This window comes from Antedon bifida, chromosome 1 (assembly GCF_963402885.1).
Source record: "Antedon bifida chromosome 1, ecAntBifi1.1, whole genome shotgun sequence".
In the NCBI taxonomy this organism is placed as follows: Eukaryota; Metazoa; Echinodermata; class Crinoidea; order Comatulida; family Antedonidae; genus Antedon; species Antedon bifida.
The window spans coordinates 27,207,610-27,232,771 of NC_136226.1; the positions used below are offsets into that span (position 1 = coordinate 27,207,610).

The following is a 25,162-nucleotide window of genomic DNA, read 5'->3' on the forward strand; positions in this document are numbered from 1 at the left end:
AAGATTCATTTCCCACCTGAATATTAGAGATTGGAACGGTGTATATATGTAAATAGCTAAATTCATGGTGACAAATGTATGCAAAGATTAAACCTTGTATTACTTTGTACTATTTACAGCAATGAATAAAGCAAGACAAGAATATATAAGTGCTCTTGCAGAAAACATTGTAGCAGATATTTTGAAGGATAAAAATGAGAAGCAACATGAGGTTAGAACAATATGATTAAGATAATCACAACTATACATTTAGACAATACTTTTGAATCAATATGTTATTGTCTTCTAATTATTTTTATGTCATGGTTTGCAATATACAGAGGTTAAGAGAAGAAGACAAGAAAAAACAAGAAAATAAAGTGAGTGGCACTATTGCTGAACCAGAAGAAGCAAGTCCAATAAATTCCTCACACAAAGGTATGCAATCTCTTTTATACAAAATGGGCCTTACCATGTTTTAAGGTACATCTCTTATTCAGTAGTCTTTTGTGAGTTGATTGGTATCACCACACATTCACTGTGGTAGGTAAATAATAGGTTTTAAATAATTTATTTTTTTTAGTTTTATAAAATAAAATACATAATCTTCATCATATCTATTGGGTTTAATGTCCTGCAAAATAGGAGTTTTTTGCTCCGGAAAGAGTGTCCCCTTAATAGTGATATTCATTGATTATAGGTGTGTCCCAAATGAGTTTTACCTGTAGTCCAAAATAATGAGTGCCCACATTAATCAACTTATACATTCAAATGTCTTCATTTTCTGTTTTTCTATTCAACAGAGAAAAAAGGTGAAACATTGATGGAAAGAGTCATAAGAGCTGTTCGGAAAAAAATCATGAGGGGTTTGCCGATGGAAAGAAAAAAAAAAGAAAAACATCAGGTTCAAAATTCTGTATATACCATTTTTACAAAAGAAGAAAAAATTGGATACCAGGTGGTGGAAATCTAGAACGTACCTAATACAGTTACAAACATTTGACCATTGCCTCCTCCATCCTTCGTTTTGGTTTATTTAGTGTGTACATAATAAATGACTTGATTTCAGTTTAAATCATTTATGTAGTGTTTTTAGGGGGAACAATTAATATTAAATCTGTGGTATCAGTATTACAATTATGTGGCAACAAATTGTTTGCAGCAACATGTTAATCACCTTAGAACCTACATCATGCTAAATTTCAACACTTTATATTATACAATGTATTAAATAAATGTATTTTTGATTCGATTGTTATTACATATTAAATGAAGAACCCTGGTGCTTAACTATCCTTTGGCATTGATCTGACACTTAATCTAATATTTCAATCAATTTCATGTTGTAATTGGTTATTTTGCTTATTGAATTCATATTTGCTTTTTTACTGTATCTTTACTGTATTTTGATTTTGATTATACAGAAATCAAGAGAAATTGGAAGCAATATAGAGGAACATGAAGAATTTGGTAAAGTTGAATGGAATTATACATCTATTTTAATAGACTAGTTACACAATAATTATAGCAAGATTAACTCATTAAATGTATGTGAATAGGATATGTATCATAATGTATATGTATAGTTTAATTTCATTATCCACAAGTTGAGAAGTTATGAGTAGCTTTATGGTGTGTATAAAATATATTTATTAGGAAAGACATGACATGCCTAATGTATTACATTATGAATATTGTTCAATTAAAAATTTAACAGCAGGTGGCGAATCTTCACTAGTCAAGCCTGCTACATCAATGACACAGGATATTCAAGAGGAGGTTCAAGAAGAGGTTCTTGAAATGGTTAAAAACATGCTTGAAAAAAGAAAAATACAGAAGGGTTTGTTGGAAATGAGTGAGGAGTTAAAAGAGACAATTGATGATCTTACTCTCAGCATTTGGGATTTTGCTGGACAAGATCTTTATTACATTACGCATCAGGTCGTCAAGTCATATTTTTTTTAATAGACAATTCTTTTCTTCAAATTATTAGCCCTCATTTATTTATTTATTCATTCATTTTTTAAATTTCAGTGATTCAACTGACAAGAATTCAAAATTGAACATTATCCATTCATTGTACAAAATAAATTTAAAATGCCAGTGCAGGCCTAGTTATTCCTAATGCTGAGTTTATATAGTGTATGTGATATATTGCCATCCATTAAAACTCTGTAGTCTGTAATTTGAAATATTGAATAGAATATTGAATATTAAAACAAGCTAAACCCATATTTATACAAAAATGAAATTTATAAAAAACATATATATAAACTGAACAGGCTCAAATATCATTTCAGAACAAAAATGAATATGTTTGTTATTTTGTTCATGTGATTGTTTACATGTTTGTATTCAAATTAAGATTATGTGTAATTATTACCTAATTAGTATTTATATTCAGTTGATTTATTTTTTTCTTTTGACAGATGTTCTTGATATCCCGTGCTATTTACATCATCTGTTTCAATCTCTGTCATGACCTCAATGCACCATCTAGAGTAGAGGTTTTTCATAGAGATAATAGGAAGGTAGGTACAGATATAATTTGAAGTAGCTAAATTTGATTAAATTGAACATAAGTTATTTGACTTTGAGATTATATTGTTAATAAGTGAATTTACTATTCGAGTAAGATTAACTAGTTTTAGTGTAGCTTAACTAACATGAATTGTAGTGATTATGTTTAATGATAAGATATAAGGTAAAAGTGAAACTATTATTTGTTTTATTTTGTAAATTGGCTTAAACCATATTTACTGTATCTTGTAAGTTTGTGGGGAAGTTTAGTATTTGTTAGTATAACTTTATACAATTATGTAACTATTATTTAACATTGCACAGATTTTGGATGCTGACCACTATATGACCAACTTGGATCGTGTGCTTTTCTGGTCACATTCAATCTACTCAAATACCAGTACAACAGACAATCCAGTGTCAAACCTGAAACAACTTTCACCACCTATATTTATTGTGGGCACTCATAGAGAAAGTCTGCCAGGCAATGATGAAGAGAGAAAAGTTCTTGTGAGTATGATATTTAAGCTTCTACCATTAGCAACTTTACTTCCATTAAACATATAACTATTTTTTACATCCATATTGATATTTTGTAGACTGATGAAAAGTTTTCAGTATTAAAGCAAGCATTTAAGGGGAAACCATATGCAGGTCACATTGTGTTCAAGTACTATGCCATTGATAACAGTATCAGGTCACCATTGGATAAGTCTATTGTTGAACTTAGAGAACATATCACAGAGGTGTCTAAGAATGAACCATATATGGGGGAGAAGATGCCATTAAAATGGTTGAATTTCCTGCATGAAATTGAACAATTGCGTAAAAATGAGCACTCAATTACCTTCAAGCAGGCAAGTATAATTTATGTATGTACACCACAAGGGATGGATATACTACCTTGTGAAGGAAAAATGTTGGTAGTTTTGATAAAGTATTGCCTTTGTCATGAACAAAAAAAAAAGAGATAAAAGAATGGTTTACAATGTTTTAATCCAGTTCTTCACCTTATGTAACAAAATCCAGGTCAATGAGCTGTTTCCAGTTCACAGTTCATTTAGCAGCATGCAGCACATTTACCTCTGTAAGTTGGAACAAAGGCAAGAAATAAAAAGAGCGGTTTTTTGAAAACACAATTATAATCAAGCATGTTTGTTTCCATGTGTGATGATGTATTTTGTTCACTTCCTTTTCATAGTTACTTATCTTTTTTTAGTCGACATTTTTCTTTTTGTTGGTGGTGGTGCCAATTCTCCAAATGTTTATGTATTTGATTTTATATGTTGTTTATATTTGAATTGTGTATTGTAATTTCAGGTAACCAAACTAGCTTCCAAGTGCCATATCACTAAACGGGATCAATTGTTTGCTGTGTTGCATTTTCATCATGACCTTGGTAACATCATTTACTACGGAGAACGAGATACACCAGATAGCGCCCTCAATGATATTATCATTATAATACCGCAATGGTTGATTTTCATTTTCAAGCTAGTTATCACAGTTAAAGATCCTTCAGATCAAGTATGAGATTTTTATTTAATTCTATTTATTGTATTTGTGTTGGAATAAAGATTTTTTATTTCTGCGAAATATACATTTAACAAGTGCTTAACTCAAAGGTTCACCTAATATATTTTGGCTGATATTATACCTTTTAGTAATTATCAGTCAAAATTGTAAAAACATAATTTTTAGCAGCCTAATAATACCATTTATTTTTTCAATACTGTCTGCTTGCATTAGTAAGTTGTATACTATTTAAACTCTATTTTAAATCCTGTTTTTGTAGTGGGCAGAGTTTAGAAGCTCTTAGAAAAAACTTGATGAAGAGGGTCTCTTAGAGGTGAGACTACTTAGACGTATGTGGCAAGACTTTCTTGACAAATTTGAAGCATTGTTAGAGCTGATGCAGAAGTTTGACTTGCTGTGTGTCAAGACTCAAGCAATTAAGGTATAGTTAGGGTAACGGCTAAGAAAACTTCCAGCTTGATTTTGGATCCTTTGCTTCACAGAATTATGTAAATATATTGCACCCAATATAACCAAGAAGCATCAATAGTAAGTAATTTTTAAGATAATTATTAATAATGCTATTATAACTTTCAAAAAGGCAACAGGTACTGAAGACGATCGCCTCTTCTATGTGCCATCACTACTAAAGAAAGATGAAGGTGATGAAATGGTGTCAATTGACAAACTGACAAAGTCAAAAACTGCTGCAGTTCTTTACGTTGACTTTGATGGTTTCTTACCTGAAGGACTGTACTATCGACTTGTAGTAAGAATCGTGCATTGGTCACAACAGAGGAAGCTTGATGAGGGATATAATCCTAGGCTCTTTTACCAGCAGGTGAAAGTATACATTGATCAGAATCATGATGCAATCATCAGAATCCTACCTGAAAGAAGATCTTGTATCCAGGTAGGCTAGGTGTGCTTGCAACAAGTGTAGATGCATGTTTTTAAATCCTAAACACGAAGTATAGAACATCCAAAGTTATTTTCTTTAAATTCGAAACTCTAATTCAAACATTAAATATAATTAGAAATGTTAATACTATGATTTTGTTATATAAATCTCTATTTTATATTTGCTACAAATATTTTAATCAGAATATGACCTATTTTATAATGAATTATAATTTCCATAAAAGGTAAAATAACATTGCTGTAGCATACATGGTTATTAGTAGTATGATTTAGAAGCTTCCCAAAAAAAGCCCCACTACTTTAGAAATTGTCGCAATAATTAAGTAATTGACATCAGTATCTAATACAAGCTTCGTGACATTTTTATTTCTATATAGGTGGTTGTTTACAGACTTAAAGTTGGTGGTGAACAGCTTGAACCATCCCCATGTGTCTGCAAAGAGGTGTGTGTGTTGGGTTACAGCTCTTTTTATTTGAATGTTCTAGAGTATTAATTTGAAAGTATTTTAACAATAAAAAAGTAGACTGCAAGTAAAGGCATTTTGTGTGTATGTTAGCTTAAACCAAACAGTAATATATCAATGCATTATCTTGTATTTCTGATGTACAGGTACATGAACTCATTCAAACAAACCTACTGGACATTGGTCACAAATGGATGAAACGTGTTGTTTTTACATTCTGTGTTCTGTGCAACGTTTGTCCTATGGAAAAAGTCCACTTGCACAAACTTGAAGAATGCCTAGAGTCAACGCCTCGCTGTGGAACAGATGGTGGAATGAATACTAGCAGAATCAGACGTTTGTTTGGAAAGGAGCAAGAAAATCCAGGTACAAAAAAAAAAAAATAATTACCTAGTATCAAATTAGAAAGTAGTTTGGAAAACCATCTGGAAAATATTGTTTATTGCAATACTAACACCTATCTGTTTCCCTTTCTGAATATAATAAGTCAAAATATGTTTATACAAATAAAAAAAAAAACTGTTGTATGGTTCCATTATTAAAAAGATGATCTAATATAAACCCTATCGAGAATCTGAGAAAGATTATTATTCTATACTGTATCCAAATGATATGATACAGTGTCTTATACGTCTTTCAAATTTTAAATCTACATCTCAGGCCCTAAACCTTGACCCATCTTTCCATGATACAGTCAACATGTGTGACACTGTACTAAATTTACCTATAATACTAGACACTTAATTTGCTATTTATGTGCAGATACAGTACTGATAATTTAGTAATGGTGCAATATATCCAAATGTCTTCCTCCTTGCATCTCTTTTAAACTGTTCACCTTATACACCCATAAGCTAAGTCAACAACAATTCTATTGAATGAAACAATAAGCATGGTAACCACTTTTCTTAGCAACTATGTATTTGTGTTATTTCAGCTTGCGAAGAAACTGCTCAAGATAATCTCAATGTTCCAGGATATCTGCGATATCTCATTGGAATCTATAAAGAAATTCCATCACCTATCTTGCCATTTCATATTATGACAGAGGTTTGTGTTCTACTGGACCCCAAAAACATAGCAGACTATAATGATTGGCGTGGTGTAGCGTGCAAGGTTGGCTACGATCGTTATATAAACCATTTGGATACCACAATGAATAGCCCTACTATGTGTGTAATGTATGAATGGTGTGAGAAAGGTTTGTCGTTGGAAGATTTTAAAGCTTGTATGAATGACATGAATCGTAACGACGTTGTACGTTTGATTGATGAATATCTTACTACTAAAGAGGAGTGAAGAGCCAGCGCTATTCAATTCTTTGTAGTATTTTTTATTTTTACAAAACGGTGCCGTCTTTCATTCTGTGAATCGTAGAATTATGATCAAATCTTTGTAATTGATTTATTAATCAAATAAGTATAAGTAACAACAATTAGTATTACAGTAGTTATGAAAAGATCTTATACATGATCACCAAGGTTATTTTTTTTAGTTTTAGTATAGGCTTGATATATTTACAGAAGATTTCCATTGCCTGATATTTATATACTACGATACACAGCTTTAATATAACATTTTAGTATTCAATTCAGTAATTATTATTTTAATACTATTATTATTTTAATTAATAAGAGTGATGATCATGATTTAGTGGACGGTAGAGCATTGTAGTATTGTGGAAACAATCGAATATCATAATACTAACAACTAATTTACAAAAAGTTAAAACAATCTAAGACGAATGACCCTAAATTCATTATCAATTTAAAAAAAAACAGATACTATTTACTCAGTTACTGTATATTAAGTATGTATTACATTTTTCTGTTTTGAGGATAAAAATAATACAAGCATGAGTAGTCGCATTTCTTTATTGTGTATATCTTTTAATTTATTATTTTTATTTTTTGTAAAAAGGATTTCATCAGCCGTTACTAACCCTATTGGTAAGTAACATTTAATTATAGAATGTAACAAATTATGTTTCACCTAATGTTTCTTAGTAGACCCTACAGTTCAATACCTGGACAATTAGTATTACTATGATCAGTGTTACTGTTCCTTCATTTATGTGGTTTGTTTACCTAAGAATGTCATAACCATTCATCCTATGTTCATAATCATTGGAAAAATTCTTAAACTTGTTTTTCAAAAAGGTTTAATCTATTCATATACCCTGAGCAGTATAGTATATTTTCTATCATGATGCCATACTTTACAGTTTTTGTTATTCATTGTTAATATTTTATTCCAACTTTTGTAATTTAGTTGCACCAATTATTTTTTTGTCATTTTATGTAAAAACTCTTCTCAAATCAATTTAACATCAGTTTTTAGAAAAAGCCCATTAAGTACTCATGAATAAAGATGTCCTTTATAAACCTGAGGTATACCATTTCAGTTCTATTTTCCTAATTACTTTTTTGTATATATTGAACTTCATATCTATTTTAACAATTGAGCACCAGTTAACACATTTTGTTGAAAAGGTTTTATTAGTACTTAACAATCATATTGTGTTCATTTATTAATATAACATACTACTAATCTAGTAGTTGTATTGTAACTTAATTAAGATTGATTCTAAGTACATCAGCCTAACGTTTTTTTATTAAATTATATATTCTATCATAACATTATGTCTAAATATATCGTTGATGTTATGCTTGAAGACATTTTACAAAATACGTGAGTTCGGGTAGGGATACTATGGATGTATTTCTCTCTCTCTCTCTTTCTTTCATAAAAGTAGGGGCCTAAGAGAGTAAGAGTTTCTTTGGTCAAAATTGAAAATATTTTTTATTTGAACCATTAACAATTTCAGATAAATAATTGTTTATGGAGAATTTTTTTTTATGGTTTTACTATGTACTGACGAGTTGGCTCATTTACATAGAAAAAACCCGGGTCGCAGGATAGATTCTGGATATTTTATGTCAACGTTAGGCTGCCCTGTCCGGATTTTTAAAAAATATCCTCCTTTCTCCTCCACAAAGTATAAAAACAGTTACTGAGTACATTCGGATATTACAAGAAAAGGAAAACCCAAACAAACCAATAGGAGGCCTGGCAAATAAGGAAACAAATACAAAAATGCATTGATTTATATTTTCATACAGATTACTCACTACACTACAGGGGAAGGAAATTGAAAACTGAGCCATTGTACTTGGATGAGTAGAAAATCACGTGATGCTTCCGATTCTAGAAGATTGAAACTAAAGTTGATATAGACAATAATAGTCTGAATCAAATGAACCATAACATTTTTTTTTCTACTGAAAGTACTTTTGTCAATTCTAGATCAGCCGATGAAACCATGGACCTATAGAAACGAGAGTAGTTCTAAATATGGAGTGCTATTCATTGGTTTTACCTTCCTTGTTTAGTTCCTTAAATATGATACTCTCATACTGTAATCAACGAGTCTTGAATAAGTGTAAAACATTATATATGTTTAATTACTCAATGGCGGCTTGTTTTCTCTCTGAATAAGATACCTGGTAAGTATAGTTTTGAGATGCTATATTTTACATGATAAATATCATCATAATTTCAATTTTCATCATAAGAGGTAGGGATTTGTGGTCGCAAATCTAGACCAGATAAACCAGACCTGATTGAAGTATATATCACTGTTTTATAATTATAAATTAATAAACGTGATTAAAACCTTACACTTAAATTTGTAATCACAGGATAGAAAGAAAGTTTTAGTTTATAATTGTTAACAATACCACATTTACAGTATAGCGCTCTTTTCATGAGTATTAATGCTCAACGTAGCATTATTTTTATTTGTTTGGATCAAACATACTCCCATAATGCAGCTAGTAATCGGCGCAAAGTTATGTCTTGATCTAACCGGGTCCATTTTATACACCTAGGTGAAGAAAGCCAAATGTAAGTATTTTGCCTAAGAATACAAGCTATGCGGTGAGAGTTTAAATCGAACCACAATCTAACGATCGGTAATCCAGCATCCAACACACGCCCTGGATTTCTTTTAGTTCCATTGTAATTCCATTTTTCATGATAGACTTAGGCCTATACCAAGGAAGAGTTAAATTACATAATATAACTCTTCCCTGCTTATACTTAAGACAATCGCGAACGTCTATTACAATGTTTACATAATTTATAATGCTCTGCCTATAATAACATTGATTTCTGGTAGTTCTACTTCTTTGTTTTCTACTTAACCTAATATTTTATAACCATAGGACATTGCATTTTTAAGATTTAATTTTTAAGTAATTGTACCAGAATTTGACGATACGATGATATCCAAATTCATAGACAATGATGAAGAAGATGACAGGTAATAACAGGTATTAGCTATAATTGAACTGCAACGTAACATACATATTGTGAGGAAATTAGCTGTATGTTACCATGGATGCTACAACCCGATTTCAGAACCAGTGAGTTATTATATTTCGTTTTCTGATAAATTTAAATTTATTTATTTATTTCACTGTAGCTATTATGTAAAACAAATATTCATTCCAGTAATTGCATTGTGTTTTTTTCTTAAGGTGCTATTTATAGATATAGAAACTCCTCAAAACTATTATTATTAAAAAATGACAGTTCAGAGTAGGAGGTTTTTTATCTAAATTTTTTGAAAATTCAAACAATGCTACACAGTGGAAAATCCAGAACTATTCAGACATTATGTATTAAAACTTACTAAAAAAACTCAATATTTTTTTACAGGGAACAGGAAAGATGGCTAGAGTAAGTAATAACTTAAATCAAGTCTTAATGCCTCACTAAAGAACAAATCCGATGTATTATTATGTTATTGCTCTGTTATAATATTATACAAAGAGAGTTCTACTTGTAAACGCTAACTCACTTATTGAGGATAATGATTTTTCTTCAACATATAATTTTATATATTAATTTTTTTTGGATCTAATCTTCTTTTGACAAATGCAAATGCTCTAAATTGTATTATGTGCAACAGTTTCGTTTTTGATTGATTTATCTGGTCGTATCATTATTTTGGAATATTTGTATTGGTTCTCTGAAGTGCCTCTAAGGTACATAAAAGTGGTTTCACCTTGTGAGGTGCCTCTGTGCAAAATACAAAATAAGAAATGTATTAAAAAATCTTCTATAACAAAAGATTTTAAAATATTGTCTTCGTATTAGAAAAAAATTAAAAAGGCAAATAAATAAGTATTTGATGAGTAAACTAATACGTAGGATACTAATCGTTTTTGTTTTAAAAGTAATATATCTACCATTATTTACATATATAAACATACTAATGAAACTACTTTTTTACAGAGAAAGAAGAAGATGGACAAAGTAAGTGTGAACTAATATTTAATAAGTGTAAAAAAATTCCAACCAAAATTTTCCAAAGCAAAATAAAAATACTCTGGTTTTTAATTTAAAAAATTATAATTTACTTTATTTTCCATTTATACATTTAAAATAAAACCATTATTTGAAGAAAAATATTTTTGACCCATCGAATAAACAAATATAAAAAACATCTTTAAAAACATAAAGGAACTGTTAAAAAGAGCAAAAACAATTTCCAATTTGAAAACAATGCGAAATGAAAATCAACTGAATATTTTTTTTTATGGAAAAGTAAAATTAATGCACACATATTATTTTTTCATAAACAGTGCTGAATTTTGGTCAGTGATTGATGAGCTTTCAAGTGAAATTAAAGCGAATGATCTTCAGATCCTGAAGGTTGTCATCTATGACATCATCAACAACAAAAAAGAATTAGAAGCAGCGACAGCTAATAGTTTGTTCAGATTATTACATTCAGAGGGTTACATTGAAAATACGTTTTATGTTAACTGTGATTTGTTATTTGAAGTATTTAAAGTGACAGGACTCCAAAGACTACATGACATATTATCCAAGAACTACCGTAGACAGAAACTGACAAACAAAATCACAGGCTACAGATGGATGCTCGTTAGACTTGGCAAATCATTAAATATTGAACATGTAAAATTACTTGCAAAGATTTGCAATATTGACAAAAACGATTTAGAAAATGCTTGGAATTTAATTAAAATATTGAGTCAAGAAAAGCTTAAAAACAGTATAGAATCATTGATGGAATTTGAAGCACTTTTGAAAGAGCACAAAGAACTGAATCATGTACTTAATATTGTAAGATCATGTGGTAAGTACATCATATTGTAATAACCACAATCAGATTATATTATTATTTGAAATGTTTAAATACATTGTTTGTTTCCATGTATTGTGAACGTTGTTAAAATCAAATTACCTAACAGTCACGAAAGCAATCTAAATGTACATTGTTAGCATGTGTAGCTTGGTTCTACTAAAATACAATTAATTTATGCGTTTTGAGCATGCACCTGTAATGTTAAAAAATGTTTTATTCTTTGATTTTTTTAGTGAAACAAAAGAAACTGAATGATGGTATGTAAAAAAGCTAAATAATAGTATCAAATGTTTACATAAATCCTAGCAAGTTCTTTAGAATCTAGTAGAAATGTGAATTGTCAAATTATTTTGTTTGTTTTGTTTTTATTCTGTTATTTTTAGTTTACTTCAACCTTTCCATCACATTGTCGATTGTCCTTGTAATGTGTTTTTTCCTTATTTTCAATACATTCTGTTATTGGTCTAATGTATATAATAATAAAACAAATCAGAAATTCTTGTTGATTCTGCTCCACAATTATTTGCTGTTTCCAGTAAACTCCCTGCCTCCATGGGTAGGCATATATCTCAACATTTGAAATAGCACAAATCTAATTCTTAATAGTACTATTTGTTATGTGTATTTGTATTATGTACGTCTTTGAAATATACTATAGTTCCTCTTGAGGTGTTGGCAAGAGGTCAGGAGGCTAAGAATGCATTTCTTGATGCCATACAAGAAGGCAGCAAACCTATATACCAAACACGTCTAATGCTTGTAGGACAAGAGCGTGTTGGAAAAACTAGTCTAACCAAAGCACTTACTGGTCACCCGTAAGTGTAACAAATTAAAAATGTTGTTTTAAATGAATTGTCTTGCCTGAATTAATTTGTGTCATAAAATGTGATAATATCTACTGTAGTATTTTATTTATTTAGGTTCGATGCTAATGAGGAAGTCACTGATGGAATTGAATTGTCATGCACAATTAATGTTAAGCATACTACTAACTGGACACAAAATCAAAATAAAGGTATGGTACATTTTTATTCAGAAACATAATATTTTCAATAAAAATTAATAAAGATACAAATAAAACTTGAAATGGATTGGTTATTAATAAATAGGAAATTATCGTACTGTATTCTTTAACCAGATAGGCATTCACAGACCGTAAGATAAAAGTAAATATTTACCTTTACATCACTTTTACTATTCACAGAAACGAATAAAGCAAGGCAAGAATATAGAAGAACTTTAGCAGAAAAAATTGTAAATGGTATTTTGCAGAATAAAGAAGAAAAACAAACTCAGGTTATAACAATGCTTATCAGAATTTCTATGTTTTTTCTTAAAACAAATGACAATAAATAATACTTGACTTGACTTGACTTGATTACCACAACCTAAAACAAATTACTTGTATCATGTTATTTGTATCCTTAAGCTAATTATTATCAATGTTTACCAATTATATACTGAAGTTAAGATTGAAGAAACAAGAAAATGGAGAAGTTTGCAGTGTTGCTGAGACAGAGGAAACAAATTTACCAACTGATTCAAATTCCACATGCAATGGTAGGACTTTTGTTAAGCATTCCATCAAAAAACCAATAATAACAAATATACAGGGATTTGTTTTTACATTTTTGATCAGGCCTCACACCCACCACACTTAAATTTAAACAAATTTACCCTTACTGTAATTTTAACATTAACACTGTCTTATCTTATTTTACTTAATATTAATAATATACCATGTTCCTATAGGTACTTAATATTAAAGATATACTATGTGTAATTATTACTCTACCATGTTCCTACAATTCTACATATCGTCGTCATGTTATATATTATTTCTCTTTTTTTTCTTGTTGATATGGAATAAAGGTGGAACATGGAGAGAAAGAAGTGCTATAAAAACATTGGCAATAGAGGAAGAGAAAAAAGAAAAAATTCAGGTTTGGAATACAAATCTAATTATCTAATATAATCTAATTAAATATAATCTAATACTGTATGATTGATAAAAAAATAAAGCTTTACAAGCAAGTGTTTTTACATATAGAATGTAAATACCTTAATTTGTAATCACAAAAACACAATATTATTATTGTATAGAGCATATATTGGTTTTATTCAGTTTGTGTGACCTCCACTGACTTTTCCCGTAAAAACAAACCATTATCATAAAACCATTAACGTAAAAAGACACTTTTGTTAAGCTTGCCATGTGGCAACATATTATCTTTCATTTTAAAGTTAAAACAGAATTATTGACTATTCTGAATTGATTATATAGGATTCAAAGGAAATAGGAAGAAAGACACAGGAATATGAACAATTTGGTAAAGGTGTTTAAGAAATTATTAATCTCTTTGAAAAAGTAGCTTTTACATGCTAATTAGCTTGCACATGTTTGAAAAATGAATAATAATGGCATGGATAGTAAAAAAATGTGAAAACGTTTTGGAAACACTTTTAAATGTACACATTTTTAATCAATTAATGATAATGTATAGCTTGTGTGAAAAGTTTGAATACGATTTATAATAGTACAATCATATTGCTGAACCAACATTGTATTGAATTCTAAATAAATATTTGCCTCCTGAAGAAAATAGACGAACTCTTTTCCTGTGAAACTCAGACACCTGGTTGAAATAATCCATTTTATATATACTTTTGGGGGTTTTTTTTGTTCTTGGATAGGCCTAACAGAAGATACTCAAGAAGAGGTATTTAAACTTGTTAAAAACATTCTTGAAGAAAAGAAAAGGAATGGAGAAAAAAAATTGTTTGAAGAAATTAAAGAAGTACATCAGACAATTGATGATCTGACTTTCAGCATCTGGGATTTTGCTGGACAAGATCTTTATTACATTACTCATCAGGTAGTCACTGGCATTTAAACATTTAAGATTGTTGCTTCAACATCATTTGTAACTTTTTTATTGATCAAAAAGAGACGTTTTCATGTGATTATATATTTTTCTTGAATACTGTAGATGTTTTTGGTATCCCGTGCTATTTACATCATCTGTTTCAACCTCTGTCATGACCTAAATGCACCATCTAGAGTACAGGTATTTCATAGAGATAATGGCAAGGTAATAGTATTTGTTCGATTTGATAAGTGGTTATCTAGAGTTTATAGACATTGTATAATATAATATAAAGCTTTTTCAATCTCTAAAGAATTTTCTTCTAAAAAACTAGAATGTTATGATATTGAATCTGTGTTGTATCTTTCTTGAAAATAATTGATCCATGCAATTTTCTATACGTTATTTTTTAGCAAAAATGATTACGTTCATGTTTAATTCATTAATTAATTTCTATAATAAGTAATTTTCAGATTACAGATGCTGACCATTACATGACCAACTTAGATCGTGTGGTTTTTTGGTCACAATCAATCTACTCGCATACCACTGAAAATTCTGTGTCAAACCAGAAACAGTTTTCACCACCTATATTTATTGTTGGAACTCACAGAGAAAGTCTGCCAGGCAATGATGAAGAAAGACAAGCTCTTGTGAGTATGATACTAACACTATATACAGCCAAAAAAAGAATTCAAAATGTGTAAATGCTGTACTGTTAAATACTGTAATAAGTTGCAATTTACACATTATAATAATACTTGATTTTAAATATAAAACCAAATATTTATAACAACAAAAAACATGCATTTTTATATCTTTGTAGACAGAAGAAAAGTTTTTACTGATAAAGAAGGCATTTAAGGAAAAACCATATGAAGATCATGTTGTGGTAAAGTATTATGCCATTGATAATAGCGTCAGATCACCATTGTTGGATAAATCCATTGTTGAGCTTAGAAATCATATAACAGATGTAGCTAAGAATGAACCATATATGGGAGAGAAGATGCCATTGAAGTGGTTGAATTTCTTGCATGAAATTGAACAATTACGTGCACAGAATGAACACTCAATTAATTTCAAGCAGGCAAGTAATACGATGTATTTTTTTTTAATTTCATGGTTGGTTGTTTATATAATTATCTAGTTTTAATCGGAAATGTTTATTTACTTTCCTTTTCAATCATATTTATGACAAGCAAATGTTTTTTTTATCTATTCAATTTGAAATACCAGGTAACCAAAATCTCATTCAAGTGTCATATCAACACAAATATTCAATTATTTGCTATGTTACATTTTCATCACGACCTTGGTAACATCGTTTACTACGGGGAAAGAGACACACCAGATAGCGCCCTCAATGACATCATCATTATAATACCGCAGTGGTTAATTTACATATTCAGGCTAGTTATCACAGTGAAGAATCCTTCAGATCAAGTATGAGTTTTATTTATTTTTTTATTTTAGTTTTATTCTACAGGTTTATTTTATTTACTTTTATTACTTTAAAACCATAGTAATGAAGATAATTAATAATAATTTGAAACTGGGTAAGTCAACGATATGATTTTATTTCCAGATGTTGAACAATTTAATAGTGATAAGGACGGCTGGCACATACTAAACTAGTTGATGTCATACTTGTTTATGTTGTTTTTATAGTGGGCAGAGTTTAGAATCTCTTGGAAAAAACTTGATGAAGAAGGTCTCCTGGAGGAGAGACTACTTAGACGTATGTGGCAAAAATTTCTTGAGAAATTTGAAGCATTGTTACAGCTAATGCAGAAATTTGACTTGTTATGTGTCAAGACTCGTTCTACTCTGTACAAACAGGTTTTTAACTTTTCGTTACTTAATCAAGTTGTTTTGTTTGTTGTTGTAATCTTATAACTGTTATATACTCTTAAACCTTAATTAAATCTTATAACAAACATTTATTTCAACTTCTTTTCAAAAGACAACAGGTACTAAAAGTGATCGTCTCTTTTATGTGCCATCACTTCTGAAGAAGAATGAAGGTGATGAGATGGTATCACTTGACAAACTGGCAAAGTCAAAGAATACTGCGGTATTCTACGTTGACTTTGATGGTTTCCTACCTGAAGGACTGTACTATCGACTCGTAGTAAGAATCGTGCATTGGTCACAACAGAGGAAGCTTGATGAGGGATATGATCCTAGACTCTTTTACCAGCAGGTAAAAGTGTACATTGATCAGAATCACGATGCAATTATCAGGATCCTGCCTGAAAAAAGATCTTGTATCCAGGTAGGCTAGGAGTGTTTGGTCATTTTTCATTGTTCTTTATTCTTGTGATTAAAAAATTAAAATGCATTAAAAAAAAGAGTGTATTGGTATTTTAAACCAGTTAAATTTCTATTCGATACAAAACATTTTGTATTAGAATATAAACCCATGCATTAAAAAAGTAATTTAATTGATGTACATGGTTATTTGCTAAAATAGCTTCTGCAAATTAAAAACAAAGACTAGCTCAATTTAAAAATGAGCCAAGCTCCAATAATTGATTTTATTTATATTATATAGGTGGTAATCTACAGACTTAAAATTGGCGGTAAACAGCTTGAACCATCTCCAAGTGTGTGCAAAGAGGCAAGTACCTAGTTGAATTTTTGTTTATATATTTACTAATAGTCTTCTTGAGTAATAAGTGTTGTCACACAGTGTTGAATTATTCAAAAGAGATTATAAATTTAAAATGTATCATAAGGGCCAATTTGAGACATTTTGCTGTGTGATGGTTAAAAATATCAGTTTGAAATTAAATCAAAAAAATCTTTTTACCTTATATTGCAGTTACTACAGCTTATTAAAGAAAACCTACTGGACATTGGCCACAAATGGATGAAACGGGTTGATTTTAACGTCTGCGTCCTGTGCAACGTCTGTCCTGAGGAGAACCTTCACTTGCACAAACTTAAAGAGTGTTTAGTTTCAACGCCTCGGTGTGGACTAGATGATGGCATGGACACTTGCAAAGTCAGGCGTTTGTTTGGAAAGGACAATAGAAATCAAGGTACTACAATAGCAATGATAAAGTATCATCTGAAATAGAGGTAACAACGGGTCGGGAACCTTGAATGACGTCATGTGGCAAACTCTTTCTTTCTTCTGGACATAATAAGCCAATTGCTACAGTTAAAATGTGCCCTTATCTGAGTCAGCCAATTCTTCATGTAGCCTATAACGTATCTACATTTCTTATTAATGCTGTCATGTGGAGATGTACAGTACTGAGCATTTTAAAACATCTAAATCCTACAACCTTTTCCACTTTAACCAATAATAACCGTCAAAAACATGTCTGAAACAAGAAGCTTAGAAAACATTTGTATACTATTATCAACCATTTGTATTTGTATTTGTCTTTCCAGACACTGCTGTTCAAGGAAACTCTAATGTCCCTTGGTTTCTGCGACCTCTTATTGGAGTCTATAAAGACATTCCTTCCCCGATCCTGCCATTTCATATCATGACAGAGGTCTGCGTTCTTCTGGACCCTCCACAACCACGTGCTAATGACTGGCGTAGTGTAGCTTGTAAGGTTGGCTATGATTGTTACATTAGCTACATTATGAACATGATGAAAAGTCCTACTATGTGTGTAATGCATGGATGGTCTGAGAAGGGGTTGTCGATGGACGATTTTAAGGACTGTATGATTGAAATGAATCGGCATGACGTTGTAGGTTTAATTGAGGAACATCTTAAGCTATAAAGAGGAATTATGAAGTAGAATGATGAACAAACCATAACAATCAATTTAGTACTGTATGTGTCTTGCACTTTGAATTCTAAAATAAATTATAAAATCAACTATTTTGAAAGTCATCCTTTTTTTATACAGAGGCTTAAATTGAGAGACCTAGTAATCCAAATATTGAATATCGAATGATAAATATTATTATAATACAAATCATAACTTTGATTATGATATATCTTTCAAAAAAAATGTTTGATAATACTGATAGTTTGTTTTTAATGCAAAGAGGATTTCTGAGCCAACGTCATATAAGATACAGAATTTATTCCATAATAGGCTCGGTTATCTCGCCCCTCCCACTCCCTGCTTTTAGTGGATCTATTTAAGCTGATGTAATGAACAATCGTGATCACCAAACGTTAGAGGGATACACTTACTTAGCGAGGAATGTGTGTTACGGTGTAAAGGTTTGCTCATTTGCATGTAAACAATACGTAGTCAGATTCAAGATATTTCAGCGAGGCTGATCCTAGATAAAACATTTCATTTCCTCTAAGTATAAATAAATCGTTTCTATGCTTACATTCTTAAATCAGTGTATACATGAAAAGAAACAAAAAACAAGGTACAAGAAAGTATATGAATAGACCTAGGCCTATACGTTTTGTATACGACATAAGCTTAGGCCCTGCAGTACATTTGATTTCCATTTCATACAATTACTCTATAAACTTACTAAAGGAAAATATCGAAAATCAGCCATTTTTGCGGGCAAAACACAACATAATGCCACCGACTCGAATAAAGTTTACAATGAACAATTGTATGAACGAAATGAACCAAAACGGTTGTTTTATCATTTGTCGATGCTATATCAATCGATGCAATAAGGGAACTACTACTGCATTCATTGGTTTTGTCTTGTTGCTTCTCTCATACGCTCTCTGATTAACTACTCATAGAGTTTTGATAAAGGTAGATACATGTACAATTTGTTTGATTTGATGACTTAAGCTTGGTTTATTTATGTTGTTGCATGTCTTTCAGTCAGCCAATTGTCTTCTCAAGGATTAACGTGTTTCTTGTACATAGATTTACTGCCTTCTGAGTGATCAACAAATACATAATGGTGTTTTCCTGTTGAATAAGATTCCCTGGTAAGTAGATTAGTATTATCATACCAAAGTATAATCAATTATCTTGTTACTTTGTTTATTTTATTTCAAATTGTACAAATATGTTGTAACTGTGATCATGATTATTACTCAAAGCAAAAAATGACAAGAATGAATGGCAAGAAATCATTTCCATACAATCACGCACTAAGAGAAGAATAGCAAAAGTCAGACATTTTATACTCTGACTCGAGACGATTGAAACGATCATGTGGATAATATGCTTAAAAATAAACCACCGTGGTAGTACGTAATTGTCAATGCTAGATCAACCATATCATTGAATACAATATATCAATAATCAACTTAGTCTAATTCGTTTTTTCGTGCATACTTCAAGTGAAATACACGCATCAAGTTTAACAAAACTAGATTGGATTTGATTGATTTGAAATAGTAAAAGTAAATATTATGTTGGACATACATGTCACTGTTACAACTTATAATGTAGAAAACGTCAGCTAATGTCGAAACAACCGTTAATGTGGAAACATCAACAGCTTATGTTCTGTAGTAAGCGGTGTTCTACATAAACGGTTATTTGAAAATGGCGTTTTCTACGTTGTAACAGTCACCATATAACATTCTGAGAAGCCTATAAAATCCGTACGTACTATTTAGTACAACGACTAAAGTACACCAGTTGCAATTCTAATTATGTTAAATATATATATTTCCTTTCTTAGTATGACCTTAAAGTTTCTTGACATTTCTTAATTATTTGGCATTTAATAAACGTTAATTATTATAACATATTTTTGTTACTAATCCACTTGTATTATAATTCTAACCCAATAAAGATCCATTCAATATATTCACCGTTTTGACTTTGGTTTACATTTGTTGTATTCTAATACTTTATATGTTTTTAGCATAACATGAATGCTTATTTTATCATTGTCGTTATATCTACCAGAAGTCATTTTACAAAATAAATGTTTACAATGGTTGTGGTGGCACTGATTAAACATCTCTATGCCTACAAGCAATATTAGGAAATAAATGTATTTTAATGGGTGTGTAGAAAGCGACGACCTCGAATTGGACGACCCCAACGACCCGGGCGACCTCGAATTGAACGACCTAGAATTGGACGACCCATAACACGAAACCGACGACCCCTATAGCCATAGCCTAGCCTAGGCCTAAGCGTGGTATAACATCCCGAAGCCGAAAATAGCCAAAGATCTTTAAACCATACCTTATTTAATACTCGCAAGCAAGCAATTGATTGAAAAAATACAGAAATATCGCCATTTGACACTGAATGTGTCGACACGAACAAACGAACAGATATGGAACGCCAAGAGTGCATCATTAAAACTGCATTCGACTCGATTAGCACACGAAATATCATAAACATGGCAACCCAGGTCAAAACGGCTCCCTTTTCAGCGGCGGGTAAGGTTTGACCGTATACAATGCATATGTGAAATGTAAAGCTTTCTTATGGCCCTCCCCATGCACATGTTCGCAACACGCTGCTTGGTAGGCCTATAGTGTTCGTTATATGAAGAAGATGTAATTATACGTCCATGGTTTAACCATGTAATGTATAATATTTATTTCCTTAGAATTCCTTTTTAATATGTTTGTCGAAATACCAATGACCAATCCACTGAGCAAACCTTACCCGCCGCTGAAAAAGGGGCCGTTTTGACCTGGTTTGCCATGTTTATGATATTTCGTGTGCTAATCGAGTCGAATGCAGTTTTAATGATGCACTCTTGGCGTTCCATATCTGTTCGTTTGTTCGTTTCGACACATTCAGTATCAAATGGCGATATTTCTGTATTTTTTCAATCAATTGCTTGCTTGCGAGTATTATATAAGGCATAGTTTAAAGATCTTTAGCTATGTTCGGCTTCGGGATGTTATACCACACTTAGGCCTAACGCCTAGGCTAGGCTATAGGGGTCGTCGGTTTCGTGTTATGGGTCGTCCAATTCTAGGTCGTCCAATTCGAGGTCGCCCGGGTCGTTGGGGTCGTCCAATTCGAGGTCGTCGCTTTCTACACACCCGTATTTTAATCACATTTTGTGTAAAAATAAGAAAAGATTATCTTAATAATGCAAATAGATAAAGGTATACTTGATGTGTTTACAACAAGTTGGGATAGGTGCTCGTGATCATTCACAAAAAGGCACCCCGATTATATTATGTTGGTACGACCATATCATAGAACGACAAGCCATACATACCGCGTTGGTCTCCCATATGGTTAAAACCCCCTTAAGCCTGTTTTCCTGTCGACGTTATTAGACGCTATCGTCGTTGATCGTTAACAGTTCAACGACGATCGTTTGAAAACGATCAAGTTGAAATGATAACGATAGCGAGTACCTTTTCCTGTAAATCATTTCAATGTTTACGTAGAAGATCGCCGATTATTGTTAACGATAGCGTCGACTGACGTCGACAGGAAAACAGGCTTTAGAACGCAATCGTTCTAAAATCGTACCGTCGGCCTAGCCGTCCTCAACCCTAACGACATAATCTTTATCCTACATAATCTTTATCCTACATTTTGTTAATCTATGTTAAGAAGGAGGTGTGTATATTTGTGCCGATATAAACTGAGATATACTTCTCTTTGTAAACGGCAACTCATGTTCTGTAAGGCTATCTCTTTATTAAAGACAACCCGTAGGTTTTTATTGCCAACAGAAATATGGTTTTTATGTGATTGATTTGTTGTTCCAATTGTGACTCAGTAACTTCATATGAACAGTATCTGAATAGAATAGACTTTGCTACATATCTTGTTTCTATTGTCTTTCAATATTCGATCTACCGTAGCGTTAAAAAACACAGGTTCATCACTGATTATTTCGCGATTACATACATAACTGTTTATATTCCAGGGCAATCCAGGGATACACCATAAAGAAGTCTCTTCATGAATTTTATTATTCTTTGGCGACATTTTTGCTTTGAGTATGGAAACCAGGTAAGTAGTTTTATTTTTGAGATATTTAGATGGTACATAACATGTAGCCTAATATTCTATCTCTAGTACAAAACACAAGTTTACTATGAATAGTACCTGTTCATTATATAATAAGCTTAAATCTATTTATCTTTGACAGCATAATTTCTGCAATGATGCTGCACTTTTAACAGTTTTGTTATTGGTTGCTATTGTGTGCAATAGTTTTTTTTTTATTTTACAGTTGCACAATGTTTTAAACATACTTTGTCGTACGTATAACACATGCTATCAACTTTAAACACAAAAAAGCAGGTTTGTCTTTAAATACCTAAAATGTTTTAAAAGTCTAAATTAAATATTTGCCGTTTAGTAGCATTACGTATGTAAAATAGTAATACCAGATATTGATTGGTTGTGCTATAATTATTATAAAATACTTATATGTTGAGTCATATTATATTATCAGGGCCGTAACCAGGTTTGACGGCGGGGTGGATCGTTAAGTTCTTTAGTGGAACTCAGGGGCGGATCCAGGATATTGAAATAGGGGTGGCGTAGCTTTGCGAGCGAAGCGAGCAAACATTGGCTGGGGGCCAGGGGGCCGCCAAGGGCCCCCGGTCGGGGTCCAGGGGCCGACGGTCCCTGGAAATTTTGGCGTTCTAGCGCATTGTAAGTCGTTTAAAACGGTTTACAAACATCTCATAATGTCATTTACCAAACACTCTAAAGCTCGCAAATTACGACATGTGGAACATGCAGCTGATACTTACCTAGGGTACCAAATGCAAGCTAACAACTTGCCTGTACTTTACATCTAAATTTTTACAACGCGACGATGTTTTTCAGCTTTTATAAACTTGTCCTAGTCTTTCTTATACACGCGCGACGGGTCGATCGCGGTCACTACTTCTTCGCACATGCAGCAGTAACATGACGTCACGTTAAAGCGGGCCGTCACAGAGTCTCATGCATATATATTAATGAAGCAAACTTGCTGAGAGTGTTTTCACCACGCAACACATGCGACGCGAGATTTATCGAAACTCCGAGCCATCTACTGACGGTCATGTTTTTGACAATTAAAATCACGGCATATTCAACGACCTGGTTTAAACGATCGTTTAAAAATTAGCGGTCCGGCTCGATTACATTATATTTAGTGATTTGAAAAAAACAAAACACCTCTTTTGTCATGATGTCATCGCGATGTGTTTATGAGAATCATCGACGGGAAAGCAAATAAAACAACAAGGGTCATGAAATGCTGCAGCATTGTTAATATTTTAATAGTAATACGTTTTAATAAAATGTAGCCCTAACGGGATAATTTTCATAGGCACTATACAGTCCTAGCCTTTGTTTTTATTGTACTTAATAAATGGGCGCGTAGTATAGTAGCACTGACCATGTTATTGTTATCTATTTTTAATCTATTTTAAAATAACCGGTTAAATTGCGTTATGCAGCAGAAACAGACCCCATGTGGCTTCATCAACTCTATTGATCGTCTGAGGTACCGCTATTCTACAATACGGGAGTGACGATCACAAAGGATGCCGACCTGCTTAGTGGAACGCGACCAAGCTCACCACATGGCTTTTATCAACTTGCTCCTTTTACACTAAAACTGTGACGCTAGAGATTGATAGTACACAAAGGATGTCGACGTATGCTTGGTGGAATGCGATCAAGCTGACGATGTGCTCCGACGTACTATTTTCAATATGAAAATGTGCAAACCATCGGTGATTGATGACCGTCGAAACGATACGTGTTTTTAAAATCTATTTAATTTAAAAAAAAAAAAAAAAAATCTTTAAAAAATAGGGGGGGGGGGGGCGGACGCCCCATACACCCCCGCTAGATCCGCCACTGGAACCATACAATCGAATTTTTTTTCTCTATAGGCCTATGGCCGCAAATCGCATTTCCGGCTATTCTCTTTTGTTTATGAACTATAAGTTGGTGTAATTTCCAGCCCACACATTTCTTATATTGTCAGAGATCCCTCCTCCTTTCAAGCCTCCTAGCAACAACATGGTACATTAGGGATCGTATCATTGAGACTTTAACAGGCATATTCACCATCATGTGGTGTTTAGGTAAAAAACCATGGAATTAAGATGATCTCTGAATTCACTCAACCGTTGCATCTTGCACTTGCGTGTGAGCTGCATGCTTTCTCTATCAAGCAGCTGGCTGGGCACGTCACACGCACGCGGAGACCTGTGTAGGGGAATACCCTGCATGTTATGTCAAGCAAACAACTATGCTCTGTGTACAGCTCGCTAGAGCTCCAGAACCACGATGTTCAGCAGTTATCAAATAGAACTTATCTTGTAAATTTTAGTGTTAGGTTTTTATATTTTAGTTAAAATATATATATATATATATTAATTAAATTTATTAAGGCTTGACTAGGCCTGTAGTGAACAATCGTCGTGTTGTGTTAGTATGCCCAGCAAAAAAAAAGTGGGAGGCCAAGCGGAACTCGCTGTTCAGCGGGGGGGATCGTACGATCCCCCCGATCCCCCCCTGGTTACGGGCCTGATTATATACACATGGTTTCTAATAAACATTTTTCTAGTGTGTCTGCTTGTAATTTATAAATAAATGCGGCTAGATAAAGAGCATGTAGCCTGTCGGAAACTCATGGCTTTTAAGGATATTAACAGTGTTTTCCCTTTTATCTGTACCGTAGCTCTTTCGTGAGCCGTATGAAGTGGAACCATGGCATCTAATTTTGAAAACCCGGAAGAAAGGTAATACTATTTGTATCTTATAATAATAGTAGAAATAAATAATAAGTCTTCACAAGCTGTATCTCAATTATTGCTTCAAAATGTCATTTTTCCACTATAATGAATCAAAAGTAAA

General features: G+C 32.1%; 2 protein-coding genes and 2 long non-coding RNA genes across 4 annotated transcripts in view; 3 read left to right on the forward strand and 1 right to left on the reverse strand.

Moving 5' to 3' along the window:
* The window catches only part of LOC144835734 (uncharacterized), a 37,847-nt gene extending 19,654 nt beyond the window's left edge, over window positions 1–18,193 (forward strand). Inside the window, exons 8-21 of the mRNA XM_078690819.1 lie at window positions 120–211; window positions 321–417; window positions 783–883; window positions 1,404–1,449; window positions 1,697–1,920; window positions 2,409–2,510; window positions 2,824–3,009; window positions 3,099–3,356; window positions 3,820–4,026; window positions 16,116–16,286; window positions 16,411–16,722; window positions 17,002–17,067; window positions 17,272–17,491; window positions 17,850–18,193. Of these exons, the coding sequence (XP_078546945.1) occupies window positions 120–211; window positions 321–417; window positions 783–883; window positions 1,404–1,449; window positions 1,697–1,920; window positions 2,409–2,510; window positions 2,824–3,009; window positions 3,099–3,356; window positions 3,820–4,026; window positions 16,116–16,286; window positions 16,411–16,722; window positions 17,002–17,067; window positions 17,272–17,491; window positions 17,850–18,193 (2,426 nt within the window). The remainder of the gene's footprint in view (window positions 1–119; window positions 212–320; window positions 418–782; window positions 884–1,403; window positions 1,450–1,696; window positions 1,921–2,408; window positions 2,511–2,823; window positions 3,010–3,098; window positions 3,357–3,819; window positions 4,027–16,115; window positions 16,287–16,410; window positions 16,723–17,001; window positions 17,068–17,271; window positions 17,492–17,849) is intronic.
* Window positions 9,683–12,396, forward strand: LOC144853576 (uncharacterized). Its single transcript, XM_078711290.1, has 6 exons — window positions 9,683–9,723; window positions 10,122–10,142; window positions 10,701–10,721; window positions 11,051–11,568; window positions 11,811–11,834; window positions 12,236–12,396. The coding sequence occupies exons 1-6, from the start codon at window positions 9,683–9,685 to the stop codon at window positions 12,394–12,396; spliced, it is 786 nt and encodes a 261-aa protein (XP_078567416.1).
* Window positions 18,194–19,169: 976 nt separating the features above from the next.
* LOC144848797 (uncharacterized) lies at window positions 19,170–22,593 on the forward strand. Its single transcript, XR_013613925.1, has 3 exons — window positions 19,170–19,335; window positions 22,218–22,303; window positions 22,527–22,593. It is a non-coding gene; the product is annotated as an uncharacterized LOC144848797 (long non-coding RNA).
* Window positions 22,594–23,549: 956 nt separating this feature from the next.
* Window positions 23,550–23,849, reverse strand: LOC144848790 (uncharacterized). The gene is made up of 2 exons (XR_013613924.1): window positions 23,782–23,849; window positions 23,550–23,704 (listed from the first exon to the last, which is right to left on the reverse strand). It is a non-coding gene; the product is annotated as an uncharacterized LOC144848790 (long non-coding RNA).
* Window positions 23,850–25,162: the final 1,313 nt, after the last annotated feature.

Bases quoted from the DNA above. Each gene is read 5' to 3' on its own strand.
- LOC144853576 (XM_078711290.1), top strand. From the start codon at position 9,683: ATGATATCCAAATTCATAGACAATGATGAAGAAGATGACAG. The intron at 10,722-11,050 runs GTAAGTGTGAAC...TTTCATAAACAG, and splicing joins GAAAGAAGAAGATGGACAAA to TGCTGAATTTTGGTCAGTGA. The intron at 11,569-11,810 runs GTAAGTACATCA...TGATTTTTTTAG, and splicing joins TAATATTGTAAGATCATGTG to TGAAACAAAAGAAACTGAAT.